At 52.1% G+C, this 17,611-nt stretch overlaps 1 protein-coding gene across 1 annotated transcript in view; it reads left to right on the top strand.

Moving 5' to 3' along the window:
• The window catches only part of ltbp3 (latent transforming growth factor beta binding protein 3), a 167,474-nt gene extending 150,651 nt beyond the window's left edge, over window positions 1-16,823 (top strand). Inside the window, 13 exon segments of the mRNA XM_072489380.1 lie at window positions 613-732; window positions 1,800-1,922; window positions 3,105-3,227; window positions 3,628-3,750; window positions 5,806-5,934; window positions 6,213-6,380; window positions 9,124-9,204; window positions 10,706-10,834; window positions 11,405-11,545; window positions 12,085-12,246; window positions 12,980-13,090; window positions 14,729-14,848; window positions 16,104-16,823. Coding sequence (XP_072345481.1) covers window positions 613-732; window positions 1,800-1,922; window positions 3,105-3,227; window positions 3,628-3,750; window positions 5,806-5,934; window positions 6,213-6,380; window positions 9,124-9,204; window positions 10,706-10,834; window positions 11,405-11,545; window positions 12,085-12,246; window positions 12,980-13,090; window positions 14,729-14,848; window positions 16,104-16,255 — 1,682 coding nt within the window. The 3' untranslated portion in view covers window positions 16,256-16,823.
• The last annotated feature ends 788 nt before the right edge of the window (window positions 16,824-17,611 follow it).

The following is a 17,611-nucleotide window of genomic DNA, read 5'->3' as shown; positions in this document are numbered from 1 at the left end:
AGGACATGAATGCATTCAAAGCATTTCAGCAACGGTTCAGTCAGCTGATTCTTGGGATGGGAGGGGCGGCGGTGGGTGTGTCGGACGAAGAAAGTTTGGGCAGAATGGGCCTGTACCTCATCGGAGTTTAGAAGATTGAGAGGTGATCTTATTGAAATGTCTGGGACCCTGAGAGGGGCTTGACGGGGTGGCTGCTGAGCGGATGTTTCCCCCTAGGGGAGAGACCTGACCGGGGCGGGGGGGAGAGAGACACGGTTTATAAATAAGGGGGTCTCCCATTTCAGGCGGGGATGAGGAGAAACGTTTTCTCTCCGAGGGCCGTGAATCTCTGAAACTCTTACCATCCGTATTGAATGGGTGAGCAGGCTCAAGCGGCCGAAAGGCCACACACCTGCCCCTAATACAGATGTTCACATGGTCATTTTTGGTACTGTAATGTCTGTGTGTGGCCCAGTATCAGCTCTCGGATGTGTACCATACACACACACATGCGTGTACACACAGACGCGCATGTGTACAGAGGGGGAGAGGTGCAGGATTTCGCTGCTGTTCTCTGCGAGGTTGCTCCTCTGGTTTCTATGTTGCGCTGACGCTGCCTTCTCCGATTCCCAGATATCAACGAATGCCACAATGTGAACGCCTGCCTGCGGGGGAAATGCAAAAACAAGCCAGGGACGTACGAGTGTGTTCCCTGTCCGGAGGGATACCGGAGTCAGGCCGGGGAGTGCTATGGTGAGAAACAGCCCGCCCCGTAGGCACGGGCATCGCTTCGGTGGGGGGGGGGGGGTGACTGCCTCTGCACTGTCCCCATCAAACACTCCCAGGACAGGTACAGCACGGGGTTAGATACAGAGTAAAGCTCCCTCTGCACTGTCCCCATCAAACACTCCCAGGACAGGTACAGCACGGGGTTAGATACAGAGTAAAGCTCCCTCTACACGGTCCCCATCAAACACTCCCAGGACAGGTACAGCACGGGGGTTAGATACAGAGTAAAGCTCCCTCTACACTGTCCCCATCAAACACTCCCAGGACAGGTTAAACACAGAGTAAAGCTCCCTCTACACTGTCCCCATCAAACACTCCCAGGACAGGTACAGCACGGGGTTAGATACAGAGTAAAGCTCCCTCTACACTGTCCCCATCAAACACCCCCAGGACAGGTACAGCACGGGGTTAGATACAGAGTAAAGCTCCCTCTACACTGTCCCCATCAAACACTCCCAGGACAGGTACAGCACGGGGTTAGATACAGAGTAAAGCTCCCTGTACACTGTCCCCATTAAACACTCCCAGGACAGGTACAGCACGGGGTTAGATACAGAGTAAAGCTCCCTCGACACTGTCCCCATCAAACACTCCCAGGACAGGGACAGCACGGGGTTAGATACAGAGTAAAGCTCCCTCTACACGGTCCCCATCAAACACTCCCAGGACAGGTACAGCACGGGGGTTAGATACAGAGTAAAGCTCCCTCTACACTGTCCCCATCAAACACTCCCAGGACAGGTAATGCACGGGGTTAGATACGGAGTAAAGCTTCCTCTACACTGTCCCCATCAAACACTCCCAGGACAGGTACAGCACGGGGTTAGATACAGAGTAAAGCTCCCTCTACACTGTCCCCATCAAACACTCCCAGGACAGGTACAGCACGGGGTTAGATACAGAGTAAAGCTCCCTCTACACTGTCCCCATCAAACATTCCCAGGACAGGGATAGCACAGGTTCGCTGTGGTTCCCTCTTTGATGTCTTAGTTTTTACAGGGTACCCTGACACTCTATCTTTTTCTTCTCAGACGTTGACGAATGCTTAGACAGATCCTTCTGTATAAATGGAAAATGCATCAATACAAAAGGCTCATACAGTTGCACCTGCAGCAAAGGCTTTAAACCAGCACCTGATGGAAAGAGCTGTCTAGGTAACCCAAACTTTCACTGCTCTCTGTGGTAACAGGCCCCATAATGGGGCTGCAGTTCATCTCAACGTATCAGGCCTCACTTTGAGGCCTGTGTTTGTCCCGTGACTACCAGGCTTCACTCTGAGTCTGTATCCGTCTCGGAGTAACAGGCCTCACTGTGGGGCCTGTGTCTGTCTCCGAGTAATAGGCCTCACTTTAACAGGCTTCACTCTGGGCATATGTCCATCTGTGTAACAGGCCTCTCTCTGGGGCCTGTGTCTGTCTCTCAGTAACAGGCCTCACTGTGGGGCCTGTGTCTGTCTTTGAGCAACAGGCCTCACTGTTGGGCGTGTGTCCGTCTCTAACTAACGAGCCTCACTGTTCGGTCTGTCTCTGAGTAACAGGCTTCACTGTAACAGGCTTCACTCTGGGCATATGTCCATCTGTGTAACAGGCCTCACTCTGGGACCTGTGTTTCTCTTTGAGTAACAGGCCTCACTGTTGGGCGTGTGTCCGTCTCTAACTAACAGGCCTCACTCTGGGACCTGTGTTTCTCTTTGAGTAACAGGCCTCACTGTTGGGCCTGTGTCCGTCTCTAACTAACAGGCCTCACTGTGGGGCCTGTGTTCATCTCTAACAACAGGCCTCATTGTGGGGCTTGTGTCCGTCTCTAACAACAGGCCTCACTGTGGAGCATGTGCCCGTCTCTAACAAACAGGCCTCACTGTGGAGCATGTGCCCGTCTCTAACAGGCCTCACTGTGGGTCCTGTGTCCGTCTCTAACTAACAGGCCTCACTCTGGGACCTGTGAATGTCTTTTGAGTACAGGCCTCTCTCTGGGGCCTGTTCCTGTCTCTCATTAACAAACCTCACTCTGGAGCCTATGTCCATCTTTGACTAACAGGCCTCACTGTGGGGCCCATAATAATAATAATAATCGCTTATTGTCACAAGTAGGCTTCAATTAATTTACTTAGCCCCTAGTCGCCACATTCCGGTGCCTGTTTGGGGAGGCCGGTACGCACAGGCCTCAATGTGGGGCCTGTGTCCGTCTCTAAGTAACAGGCCTCACTCTTGGGCCTGTATTTGTCTGCTGAGTATGGGCTCTCCCACTGGGACCTCTCTGTAACACACCATGGTGTCCAGCATTATTCCCGCTATCTTTAATCTCCAACTGATTTGCCTCCTGGTTCCTCGCTTTAGATATTAACGAGTGCAGCGAGGGGCGGCTGTGTGCCAATGGCCGCTGTTTTAACACAGAGGGGTCCTTCCAGTGCCGCTGTCACCCTGGCTATCGTCTGTCCAATCGCCAAACCTCCTGTGAAGGTAACTTTCCTCCACTTCTGATTATCTGTGTGGGCTGTGGGAGGCGAGGTGTAAAAAGTTAAATTGCACTTTTAATTGTATGCCTGTGGTGGTTGTTAGCTGCGGGATTCAATTGTGCTCCTATAAATAGTAAGAGACAGAAATTGTTGTGAGTTAGGAGGCGTATGCATGTAATATGTATCTCTGTAAATAAAACCTTACAACAATATGTAAAGATTAGGCTCCAATTTTATCTTTTAATGCCAGAATTCCAGATATAAAACACAGGTAATCGGTTCCCGTTTCCTGCTGTCTAATGCTTGATTTAAGACAACACTTAGAGCATGGAGTGTTATATCACTGGGCGGAGGTCCTGTGTTTCTTTTTTCTTTTTTGAGCTAACATTTGGCCTCTCACGCAGATAACAATGAGTGCTTAGAGGTAGCGGGTGCCTGCAACAATGGAGAATGTGTCAACATGCCCGGATCCTACACATGTCAGTGCCACCAGGGATTTCAACTGTTCGACGGCACTCGGTGTAAAGGTGATAGCAGATGGACAGAATGACTTAAATGTGTCCAAAGAGCAAATACTGCCGGCGACGACCTCTACACTTCCACACCCATCACTGTACCACTCTCTGACACACACCACACCCCTCACTGCAACACTCTGATACACCCCACACCCCTCACTGCAACACTCTGATATACCCCACACCTCACTGCAACTCTCTGATATGCCCCACACCCCTCACTGTAACACTCTCTGATATGCCCCACACCCCTCACTGTAACACTCTCTGATAAACCCCACTCCTCACTGTAACACTCTCTGATATACCCCACACTCCTCACTGTAACACTCTCTGATATACCCCACACCCCTCACTGTAACACTCTCTGATTTACCCCACATCGCGCACTGTAACACACTCTGATATACCCCACACCCCTCACGGTAACACTCTCTGATATACTCAACATCGCGCACTGTAACACACTCTGATATGCCCCACACCCCTCACTGTAACACTCTCTGATATACCCCACACCCCTCACTGTAACACTCTCTGATATACCCCACACCCCTCACTGTAACACTCTCTGATATACCCCACACCCCTCACTGTAACACACTCTGATATACTCCACATCCCTCACTGTAACACTCTCTGATATACCCCACACCTCTCACTGTAACACTCTCTGATAAACCCCACCCCTCACTGTAACACTCTCTGATATACCCCACACCCCTCACTGTAACACTCTCTGATATACCCCACATCGCGCACTGTAACACTCTCTGATATACCCCACACCCCTCACTGTAACACTCTCTGATATACCCCACACCCCTCACTGTAACACACTCTGATATGCCCCACACCCCTCACTGTAACACACTCTGATATGCCCCACACCCCTCACTGTAACACTCTCTGGTATACCCCACACCCCTCACTGTAACACTCTCTGATATACCCCACACCCCTCACTGTAACACTCTCTGATATACCCCACACCCCTCACTGTAACACTCTCTGATATACCCCACATCGCGCACTGTAACACACTCTGATATACCCCACACCCCTCACGGTAACACTCTCTGATATACTCAACATCGCGCACTGTAACACACTCTGATATGCCCCACACCCCTCACTGTAACACTCTCTGATATACCCCACACCCCTCACTGTAACACTCTCTGATATACCCCACACCCCTCACTGTAACACTCTCTGATATACCCCACACCCCTCACTGTAACACTCTCTGATATACTCAACATCGCGCACTGTAACACTCTCTGATATACTCCACACCCCTCACTGTAACATTCTCTGATAAACCCCACACCCCTCACTGTAACACTCTCTGATACACCCCACACTCCTCACTGTAACACTCTCTGATACACCCCACACCCCTCACTGTAACACTCTCTGATGTACCCCTCACTGTAACACTCTCTGATATAGCCCACACCCCTCACTGTAACACTCTCTGATATACCCCACACCCCTCACTGTAACACTCTGATATACCCCACACCCCTCACTGTAACACTCTGATATACCCCACACCCCTCACTGTAGCACTCTCTGATATACCCCACACCCCTCACTGTAACACTCACTGATATACCCCATACCCCTCACTGTAACACTCTCTGCTATACCCCACACCCCTCACAGTAACACTCACTGATATACCCCACACCCCTCACTGTAACACTCTCTGATATACCCCACACCCCTCACAGTAACACTCACTGATATACCCCACACCCCTCACAGTAACACTCACTGATATACCCCACTCTCTGATCTATTTCCCACTCGTGACGTTACGTCGGCGCTCGAACAACAGTGTGGACTTTAGAATGTTTCGGTTTTCGGATAAGAGATGCCTGGAGTAGTTTGGTCTGTCCCGCAAGTGAAACCTATCCTTTTGAACCTCTCCGTAACTGTAAAGGCATGTATTTGGTCACCCCCCCCCCCTCCCCCCTTGGGACGAGCTCCACATTCGCCCCCTCTTTCTGGCTCAGGACACTTCTCCTCAATTCCCCTCTTCTTCTCGTTGGACAGATATTGACGAATGCGCCTTGAACCGCTCCCTGTGCTACCCGAATGGTGCCTGCGAGAACACGGACGGGTCGTTCTCCTGCGTCTGTGACGCGGGCTACGTCCTGTCGCTGGACACGTACTCCTGCGAAGGTAGGTTCTGACGTCGCAGGGAGGCGTCGCCGTCAGCGACAAGCTGGGTTATGGTGTGGACCGCACAATAGGGGAATGAAGCTTCCGATCCATTTATCGATTTAATAAGCGCACAATGAGAACCAAATAATTTGCCGTGTGGAATTATAGGCTGGGATTCTCCGGTGAGAATCCAGTGTTCCGGCGGGGCAGCTCAATTCCTTCGGGTCACGTCGGGTTATTGATGCGTCGTAGGCGAGCGTTTCACCACCTGGGGTTTCCTTTCTGTTGGTCCACAGAGCCCGAGAGACCCGAAGACAAGAAGGAGTGCTACCTCAGCCTTGACGACACGATATTCTGCAACAGCGTCCTTGCGACCAACATCACCAAGGAGGAGTGTTGCTGCTCCCTCGGGGCGGGCTGGGGGGATCACTGTGAGGTTTACCCGTGCCCTGTGTACAGTACAGGTAAGAGTCTCAGGCTGAATTGGGGAACATCGGGATAGGCAAACGAGCGGCCCTTCTACGTGGGTGTCCATGAGGGGGTAAGGGGGTGGTGGGGGGGTGACATCTGACACACTGCTGCAGCCTGCTCTAGGTCTGGACTGGGCACCAGGCGAATGCCCATGCCCGACAAGTTAGTAAGGATATAGACAATACCACCGCCTCCCCCATTTTTAATTATTATTTATTTTAGAAATATTTTCATTCTCCTTTTTCACATTATCTCCCAAATTTTCACCCACCAACAATAAACAATAATCAGTAACGAATGTAATGTCAATCCCCATATCAATAACAACGATCCCATCCTCCCACCAAACCCCCAAACATTGGCCCGCATGTTCACACAAACAAATGACAAAAAGGAATCGCCCATAGTCACCGTTAATACATACAGCCCCCCTCCCCAACCCTCCCAGCCCCCCCCCCCCCCTATTATATGTAATCCAATTCTCGAAAGTGCCTAATGAATAATGCCCATGAATTGTAGAACCCCGCCATCCTTCCCCTCAGTTCAAACTTAACCGTCTCAAGATTTAAGAATTCCAGCAGGTCCCCCCGCCACGCCAGGGCACAGGGTGGAGAGGCTGCTCTCCATCCCAACAGGATCCGCCTTCGGGCGATCAACGAGGCGAAGGCTACAACATCTGCCTCCGCGCCAGTTTCCAACCCCGGCTGGTCCGACACCCCGAATATGGCCTCCCGAGGGCCCGGGTCCAGTTTCACGTGTACCACTTTAGAGATTACCCTAAAAACCTCCTTCCAGTAATCCTCCAGTTTTGGACAGGACCAAAAGATATGAACGTGGCATATGAATGTGGTGCATATGAACATGGTTTGCCCCCCCCCCCAACTTTCACACATCTTCTACCCCCCTCAAAGAGCCGGCTCATCCTCACCCTTGTGAGGTGCGCTCTTATATACCACCTTCAGCTGTATCAGCCCCAACCTCGCGCACGAGGTGGAGGCATTCACTCTCCGGAGCACCTCACACCAGAACCCCTCCTCCATACCCTCTCCCAACTCTTCCTCCCACTTTCCCCTTCCAGCGAGTGCTCCCCCATTTTTATATTATTGCTTTGTCGAGTGTAGGCGTGGCAATGGAGGAAACTTGGCAACCAATTTAGGCACAGAAAGGTCCCAGAGATAATGGCCCCCCCCCCCTCCGGCACTGGGAGTGTCGGCCTGGATTCCGTGCTCAGCTGGCTGGCTTGGGACCAGAACCCAAGATGTTGGGACTCGGACGATAGAGAGAGGGACTGCGGCACACATGGACCACCCATTGTCCGACCAACGCCGTCTCTCATCAGCTGGACTCGCAGGAGGTGGCCATTCAAGCCTGTTACTTAGGCTCGCTAGGAGGCCATTCGGCCCCTTGAGTCTATTACATCAGGAGCAAGAGACGTCCGGTCAGCCTCCAATGTGTTCGGTCTTCAGTCAGATTGTGGTTGGTCTGTATCTAGACACCATACAGTTTAAGGGGATGCGGGCTTCTCCAGCTGGGCCATCCTGGGAAGGTGGTGGTCAGCTTCCTTCTTGAACCCGTGGCAGTCCCGTGTGGTGTAGGTACACCCACAGTGCTGTTAGGGAGGGAGTTCCCAGGATTGTGACGCCAGCCACCGTGAAGGAGCGGCCGATATATTTCCGAGTCGGGATGGCGAGCGGCTCGGAGGGGGAAGCTTGCAGGTGGTGATGTCCCATTTTAAAATCGCAAGATAACATGAATCGAATCCTTGCCAACTTTTACTAGCCCCACTTCCCCAGTGCTTTGAAACCTCTTTGCAAATTTTTGATTTGATTTATTGTCACGTGTATTAGTATACAGTGAAAAGTATTGTTTCTTGCAGACAACACATACCGTACATAGGGAAGGAAGGAGAGACTGCAGAATATAATGTTACAGCCATAGCTAGGGTGTAGAGAAAAGATCAACTTAACACGAGGTGGGTCCAGTCAAAAGTCTGATGGCAGCAGGGAAGAAGCTGTTCTTGAGTCGGATGGTACGTGACCTCAAACTTTGGTATCGTTTTCCTGACGGAAGAAGGTGGAAGAGAGTATGTCCGGGGTGCGTGGGGTCCTTAATTATGCTGGCTGCCTTTCCCCGAGGCAGCGGGAATTGTAGACAGAGTCGATGGATGGGAGGCCGGTTTGCGTGACGGACTGGGCTACATTCACGACCTTTTGTAGTTTCCTGCGGTTTTGGGCAGAGCAGGCCCCATACCAAGCTGTGATACAACCAGAAAGAATGTTTTCTATGGTGCGTCTGTAGAAGTTGGTGAGGGTCGTAGCTGACATGCTAAATTTCCTTAGTCTTCTGAGAAAGTAGAGTCGTTGGTGGGCTTTCTTAACTATAGTGTCGGCATGGGGGGGACCAGGACAGGCTGTTGGTGATCTGTACACCTAAAAACTTGAAGCTCGCGACCCTTTCTACTTCGTTCCCATTGATGTAGACAGGGGCATGTTCTCCACTACGCGTCCTGAAGTCGATGACAATTTCCTTCGTTTTGTTGACATTGAGGGAGAGATTATTGTCGTCGCACCAGTTCACCAGATTCTCGATCTCATTCCTGGACTCTATAGTGATTGTCGTTCATTTCCTTTTCCAGGGTGACGATGCACAGAAGCACTGTGTCCGACTGGGTTTTTGTCCCTGGCCTGTGGTCTAATCTGTTGGTTCATTCCCGTGTCTCTCTCTCTCTCCTTCCAGCCGAGTTTCACTCCCTCTGTCCCGATGGGAAGGGATTCCTGGTGACAGACGACAATCTGTTCGGCCTTCCGGCTTACCAAGGTGAGTACAGTCAGTGTTTGGGTGTTAGAGGGGGTTGATATCTCCACTTTGCACTCTAGTCTGTCTTGGGAACGGAGGCCATTCAGCCCCTCAAACCCGTGCGAGCACTTCAATCAGGTCGCACCCGATTTGCCCATCTCAACTCCTTCTTCCCCACCTTGGCTCCTTTTCCCAACCGGAATTTTCAGAATCACAGAATCAAGTCTGCACCGATGCATGAGACGCCTGACCTGGCTCCCTCATCCCATTTGCCAGCACTTGGCCCCATAGCCTTTGTTCAATTCCTGTCTCGGGTGACTGTGTGGAGTTTGCACGTTCTCCCTCCCCCTCCCCTTGTATGTGTGTGTTTCCTCCCACAGTCCAAAGATGTGCAGGTTAGGTGGGGTTACGGGGATAGGGAGCTCTTTCAGAGGGCTGGTGCAGCCTCGATGGGCCAAATGGCCTCCTTCTGCACTGCAGGAATGTAATTCTAGCCCAAACTCTGACGTCACCCCCCCCCCCCCCGGTGACCTAACTCACAGCAAGTCCCATTCACCCCTGTGTTCGATGACCCGCGTTGGTTCCCAGTCCAGGAAATCGTCAAAGTTTTAATTTCTCATTTCTGTTTTCAAATACCTCTATGGTTTCACCCCCACCTCCCCCCATATCCTGATCTTCGTAACCTCCTCCCCCCCCCCCCCCATCGAGCGGATCTCAAGAATACCAATAGCAAAGGAAACAATAACTGAATACTGCTTGAGTACAAAGTGCCGATTGGTTGAGGTGTTGCCAAGGAGAATGCACTAGGGAACAATTAATTGCCAGGCCATCATTCCCCATGGCAGTGCCTCTACCAATCGGGAGTCTGCTTGCCAACCGATCAGCACTCTCTTCTCATGCGGTATGAATTGTTGTTCCCTTGAGATTTGGCGTCCTTGCGGATCTGTTCTGATGAGTACGGGATGAAAAACTTCGACAGCCCCTTTTGTTCAGCAATACTCGCATTCTGTGCTACCAGATGACTATTTAAACGCAAGTTGTTTCTGTTGCTCTATAGTTGGGGCCCTCCATCTTTCTGTTCCTCCACTTCCCACAGCTTCTCACCTCTTCGAAGATACGTGGATTTGGTCTTTTTCCAGCTGAGAGTGGACAACCTCCCGCCTTTTCCACGTTCAGCCACCTCTGCCATGGATTGGGTGACTTATTCGACGGATGAATATCCCGTTGCAACTTTACTGCCCCGTCCTCCGTGTCTCCGAGCTTAGTGTTGCTGGTAAACCTGGAGACGGGGCCTTCCATCCCCTCGACCCAGTCACGTTAATCTAACCTCGTTGGTTCAATTAACTTGGGAGGTTGGAGGTCAAGGGGGAATGCCTGAAACAGGAGGCCCACAAGTCCCGATCCATTTGGCCTACCGCCCTTGATGGGTCTTTGCCATCGGGGACTGTTCCTCAGTGGCCGGGGGGGGGGAATTGTTCGGGTTCAACAAAACAAACTCTTGTGCTTTTCTTTCCATCTCCAGATATCGACGAGTGTACGCTGTTCGGCCAGGAGATCTGCAGGGAAGGATTCTGCATGAACACCCAGCCTGGCTTCGAGTGCTACTGCAAGCAAGGCTTCTACTACGATGGGGCCTTGTTTCAGTGTCTGGGTGAGGAAAGGCGTCAACACCCCCCCCCCCCCCCCCCCGAGCAGACTTTGTCACACTGCTGTGGCAGGCTTTTCTGGTCTCTGTTAAACACGGTATAGGACAGGCGGGAGGGGCAGCAAAGGTCCCGGGTGGTGTAGCTCAGGGAGTGTTCCTAAATAAACGTCTGGGTTGGGTGAGGGCCCTCCTATCGACCCATCTCCTCAGAGTGACACTGGCTCCACGTTTGGACCAGGAGTCCAGGGCGTTTGCCGTAATGAATTTAAGGAGCCGGTTTTATCATCACAGGGAAACCCGTGGTGAATGGTTTTGGAGCGCGTTTGGCTCGATACGCAGGCAACCGCCGCGGCCACCTCGGTGCCTAGCAACAGTAAACGGACAATCAGATGGGGCAGTGGGAAATTCCTTTGCCTAGTTTTGGTAGAGGGGAGCCAGGCGTGGCGCTGAGTGAGTTGGCCCGGCCTGTTGGGTCGGAGTTGTTCTTTTGGTTGAGGGGAGCCAGGCATGGCTCTGAGTGAGTCGGCCTGGCCTGGGCTCGGTGTTGTTCTTACCTGTGTGAATGTGCCTCCTCAGACGTGGACGAGTGCCAGGATGTGCAGAGCTGCCCCAACGGCAGGTGCGTCAACAGCAAGGGGTCCTTCAGCTGCATCTGCCCTCTGCCCATGATCTTCGACAAGGTGAAGAGACGCTGCGTGCAGCCAGTGGTCGTCATCGGTAGGTACCGACCGACCTCTCTCCATTAACACCCGGGTCCAGGTGGCAGTTAGTACTGTTGCTTCACAGCGCCTGGGTCACTGTCTGTGCGGAGTCTGCCCGTTCCCCCGTATCTGCGTGGGTTTCCTCTGGGTGCTCCGGTTTCCTCCGACAAGTCCCGAAAGACGTGCTTATTGGGTGAATTGGACATTCTGAATTCTCCCTCCATGTACCCGAACAGGCGCCCGAATGTGGCGACAAGGGGCTTTTCACAGTAACTTCATTGCAGTGTTGATGTAAGCCTACTTTACGATAATAAAGATTATTATTAGTAATGCTACAACAGGAAGCCCGCTAATGACATGATGTGTTTAAATGAAATTCCCAACCTTCCTGAGCCTGAATCGGGTTACGTCACTGGCGGGGGAGGGAGTCGTTGATGATCACGTCACGAGATTTCAGCGGTGAGATTCTCCTCCCGTGGGGTTTAGCGCCGTATCTCAGTTGCGAACGAGCTAGTGTTGACGTATCTTTTTGTTATCTCTCTCACACACACACAGACCGGGCGGACACGGACCGTGACTTTTGCTGGAAGCACGTGGGCAAGGACTTCATCTGCAGCCTCCCGCTGCACGGACACCGGACCACTTTCTCGGAGTGTTGCTGCCAGCACGGACAAGCCTGGGGGATGGGATGTCACATGTGTCCCATGAGGATGACAGGTGAGGAGGAGGCTGCCCCCGAGCGCCAGCGGCCTGGCTGGGGGGGCTCCGATCCCAACAACACCTCACCCTAGGGTCAGACTTGGGAATGGTGGTACAATGGAGGGGTCTGCGATATACCTCCACCCCACACACAATGACACATCAGGATCTGTGCGTTCCATACCCCACACACTTAGCTAAATATACACAGCTGCATCCTGGGGATAGTGGATGGAATGAAAACCACGCTTTCATACAGCTGGGAATTCCGTGGTGAGTAATTCACCTCCTGCCTCTCCAAAGCCTGTCATAGTGCAGAAGGAGGCCATTCGGCCCATTGAGCCTGCACAGACCCATTTAAGCCCTTCACTTCCACCCTAGCCCCGTCACCCAATAACTCCTCCTAACTGTCCACCATCGCACAACTCAGGCTAGCAGGGATGTCTTACCTGTTACAGGGTAACGAGAGCGTGTGAACATAGTTTATGCCCAGCGGTTTCAAGATGGGGGCAATTAGGGATGGGCAATGAACGCGGGCCCCGGCCAGCGACGCCCACATCCCGTGAACCAACATTTAAAAAAATGAGGTTTCTGGGACTACCCGGTACACAATCCACTCTAGCCCTGGCCCACCCAGTAACGTCCTGCTGACTGACGTTAGCTTAGTCTCTGCTCAGTGGGGGGGGGGGGGGGGTTTCACCGATTATTGCTTCACTAACCCGAGTCTTTGTTTTTTTTTATATAAACGCAGCCAGTTTCTCCCTCCTGTGCAACGTAACACGGTGGCTGCCGAACATCCGGCCAGGTCGCGGGGCGGATCCGAGGCAGACCGAACAGACGGACGTGTCACAGAGTAGCGACGGTGAGTCGAGGGAACTTCTCCCTGATCTCGGAAACGGCGGATTGCTTTTATAAAGCGCCGTCAACGTGCCGCGATGCCTCACTGGGGTGACTGTCGGGCAGAATCTGATTCTGAGTCACATTGAGGTGATATTATGGACTGGTAATCAACAGCTGGATTTACGGAGCGTCTTCAAGGAGGACAGAGAGAGGGGTGTAGAGGTTTAGTGAGGAATCGGGGTGGGGGTTACTCAAGAGGCCAGCATTGGAAGAGTGCAGAGCTCCTGGGGGGCACGGTGTGTGGCCAATAGAAGTCACAGAAGTACACAAAGTTTATTACATATCTGGCTGACTACACATCCAATCCCTTCCACCCCATAAGGAAGCGCAACCGAAACGTCACTGAATCCTGCAGCTGTTTTGCAGTATTGACCGCGAGTCACAGGCCTCCGACTCTGTGTGTGCGATTCGATTGTGAAAACCAGGCGGGCCCAAGCTGGAGAGCCGATCTGCCCGCTGTTGTTGGTGGCCTCTGGAGACGGAGAGGAGGGAGGGAGAGTGAGAGATAAGGGATCAATCTATCAACATGCGGAGTTGAGATGCATAGAAACGTACTTAGAAAGCGGAAGGAGGCCATTCGGCCCCGCGAGCCTGCTCCACCATTCTTTAAATTTATATTAAAACAATAGAGTACCCAATTCATTCTCTCTCCCCCCCCCCCCCCCCAATTATGTGGCAATTTAACGCGGCCAATCCACCCAGCCTGCACATTTTTGGGTTGTGGGGGGTGAGACCCACACAGACACGGGGAGAAGGTGCAAACTCCACACGGACAGGGGGCCGGGATTGAACCTGGGACCTCGGCGCCGTGAGGCAGCAGTGCTAACCACTGTGCCGCCCTCCATTATGATCACGGTGGATCGTCAAGTTCAATACGCTGATCCCACCCCACCCAATATCCCTCGATTCCTTTAGCCCCAAGAGCTCTATCTAATTCCTTTATGAAATAAAAAGGAACACAATGATACTCCGGGCGTTCCGGCTTCTCCTCTCCGTCCAAAGATGCACAGGTTGGGTTGGGTTACGTGGATAGGGAAGGGGGGAATGGGCCTAAGTGAGGCGCTCTTTCAGAGGGGTCGGTGCAGGCTCGATGGGCTGAATGCCCTCCTTCTGCACTGTAGGGATTCTATGGTTCCGCTACCAAGGGGCTGATCTGAGGAAAGGCAAGCTTCAAATACACTGACCTCACATTACCCAGCCAATAGGACAGAGGAATGGAAAGCCAGCTAAAATAGAAGGGTGCAGCTTGACGGGGGCGGAGAAGAGTGAAAAAAATAGAGGTGAAAGTAAAGTAGAAAAGAGGTGCTAAGGACTAATAAGGGAAGGTGGAAAGAGAGAGATAGAATAAGTTCTAACACTGCAACACAAAACTCTCCGAATCACCTCACGATGGCAGCATTCCTGTCTCTGTACCGCGCAAGAGATAATGGCCCCCCCCCCAACACCAGCGGTCCATTCCTGGTTCACCCTGGGCCAGCCTGATACAAGCGAGATGTTGCATTGAAATGTTCGTCCCTCACTAATTGTCGGTGGTGCGAAGGAGGGTTTGGGCAGGGCCATTGTTGTGTGGGATTGCTATGATTTGTTTGCCTCTACGCAGATAACAGTTCTGACGATGACTCCGAGGAGTGTTCCTGTAGGCACGGGCGCTGTGCGCGAGGGAGAAGTCGGTGCGAATGCTACAAAGGCTTCCAGTTAGACAGCAGCGGGAAATGCAGAGGTATGTATAAATCTGGACGACAGACTGCATTTGCATGGACTGAAGGTTCCCGGTTTTATCTCGATTTACACTGGACACATCGTGTCAGTGTTTTGCAGATAAAGCTATTATCAAGTAAGATGATTTAAATATCTAATTAGTCAGTATGTATCACAAATACATAATACACAGTCCCTTTCAAACACAGGTACAGCACGGGGTTAGATACAGAGTAAAGCTCCCTCTACACTGTTCCCCATCAAACACTCCCAGGATAGGTACAGCACGGGGTTAGATACAGAGTAAAGTTCCCTCTACACTGTCCCCATCAAACACTCCCAGGACAGGTACAGCACGGGGCTAGATACAGAGTAAAGCTTCCTCTACACTGTCGCCGTCAAACTCTCCCCGGACAGGTGCAGCACGGGGTTAGATACAGAGTAAAGCTCCCTCTACACTGCCCCCCATCAAACACTCCCAGGACAAGGACGGGTACAGCACGGGGATAGATACGGAGTAAAGCTCCCTCTACACTGCCCCCCATCAAACACTCCAGGGACAGGTACAGCACGGGGTTAGATACAGAGTAAAGCTCCCTCTACACTGCCCCCCATCAAACACTCCAGGGACAGGTACAGCACGGGGTTAGATACAGAGTAAAGCTCCCTCTACACTGCCCCCCATCAAACACTCCAGGGACAGGTACAGCACGGGGTTAGATACAGAGTAAAGCTCCCTCCACACTGTCCCCATCAAACACTCCAGGGACAGGTACAGCACGGGGTTAGATACAGAGTAAAACTCCCTCTACACTGTCCCCCATCAAACACTCCCAGGACAAGTACAGCACGGGGTTAGATACAGAGTATCTAACACTGTCCCAATAATCTTTCATCATCCCCAGTTCTAGAAGAGAGCCTCCAAAGCACTGTTGGGTCAACAGAGCCCATTTCACGTGGCACACTTTGAGCCAGCAGAGGCGGCTGTGACCCACGTCTGGGACAAATTTGACCGTGGTGTTCCGAGTCACTCCGAGTCCCCTGGTTACTGATGTTCTGACCCGAGAACAAAGAGTTTTCCCAGTAGCTTATGTTGCCAATACTCTGCGTTTCTCGTCACACACATATCTGGAAACTGCGAAACCCTTTGGCTGCTACAATTTTAAAACAATTGTGGCGGGAGGTGCACATCTCCAGCCCGTGTTTTGTATAGTACAGTTTGCACTGTGTCGTTCCCGTGGCCTTCTCCGCTGACTTTGTCCCCCTTTGCCCCACAGATATCAACGAGTGTCGTGACCTGCAACGTAAGCGGTACCTGTGTAAGAACGCGCGCTGCACAAATACCGTGGGATCATACCGGTGTACCTGCTACCAGGGCTTTGTGCCCACGCGGCGCCACAACATCTGCATACGCCGCAAGAGGAGTTAGGCCGCAGGGCGGGCAACGCTACAGCAGCAAACAAGAAAATGACCATCCTCGTCGTCCATTCTTTTCCCCCGGCCAGCCAGATCCTCGAAGGAAGGGGGGTGGGAAACACGTTATCAAATGTTAACATTGAAAAACACTTGTTTTACGCCTATTTAATACTCTGAGGGAAAGACGCCTAATTTTACCGTCGCCCCATTTCATGCCTTCAGTTGGCGGAGTTTGATTGTCCGATTTTGTCTTTTGTATCGATTGCTCTTTTTCCGAAAAAGAATTTATGCGGACGATTTGGCGCACTCCATACGGGGGGGCTTTGCTGAAAACACGAGCGCCGCCGTGCAGAAGGATTGACCAAAGAACTGCCAGACGCTCACTCAATATGGCAACGCCCTATCACTCCGGGAGATGCGAACTAGGAGGATTACAGGCGGGCAACCGCAGTGGGCTGTCAGCTACAATATTGAGTGTACAGACAGCGGCTGGCATGGTAGCTGTGGAGTGGGAACTGCCCGGAGGCCACCACTTCAGGCTGGGACTGTGATGTAGATAATTAATAAAAGAAATGAACTTACCGGCCGACCAGTTGATGTGAGGCTCGGAGGCACTGCGCGCCCCGAGCAAATTTGGGCTCGCGAATTAATTTTTAGGTTTGATAAAGAGGTATTCGAAATCGCGAGGGGGGGGGGGTCTGGACGGGGAGAAACTGTTGCCGCCAGGAACCGGAGGGCACGGATTTGAGATGACTGGGCCAACAGGGCGCGGACCATGTTCATGCACTGTCCGAGAGTGCGGTGGAGGCAGGCAAGTTCGATCGAAGTTTTCAAGTGGGAAGTGGATTATTATGTGGCAATGGCAGAGTGTGCCGGATCGGGGGGCACTAGGTGAATTTCCCCTTTGGAGAGCCAGGGTAGAAATAAGGGGCTGGATAATAGCCTTACCCCCTGTGACTATTCTGTCATTCTCTGGGAGTGTGCAGTTGGGGAGAGCGCGGGCAAAAGTCACTTCAAACCATATTCAAAGCCATAATCTTTCTTCAGTTGGCAGTCAGCCTGGCTGGGGGACTGTTGGAATTTGCACTCAAAACATAGCCCCAACCTAGTCTGCTTCGTTTGTGCAATCTGGGATTGAACATGGCCCTAAGCAGTGCTTGTGCTTCATTTTGAGCGTAGTTAAAGCTTGGGGAGAACATAGAACCGGAATGGCACAGAAGGGAAGCCATGTGCGCGCATGCATGCATCAGTGAAAGGCCCTCGGTGCTGTGCACAGTTTCAGGTATTCCATCGCAGACAGGGATAGGGGCGATTGAGCAGGAAAATAACCGAGGATCTCATATCAGCTAAGAGAGGACCCGGCGATCAA

The sequence above is a fragment of the Scyliorhinus torazame genome, chromosome 24 (assembly GCF_047496885.1).
Source record: "Scyliorhinus torazame isolate Kashiwa2021f chromosome 24, sScyTor2.1, whole genome shotgun sequence".
Taxonomy (NCBI): domain Eukaryota; kingdom Metazoa; phylum Chordata; class Chondrichthyes; order Carcharhiniformes; family Scyliorhinidae; genus Scyliorhinus; species Scyliorhinus torazame.
Note: the sequence above shows the minus strand (reverse complement) of the source record. Positions and strands in the feature narration are given on the sequence as shown.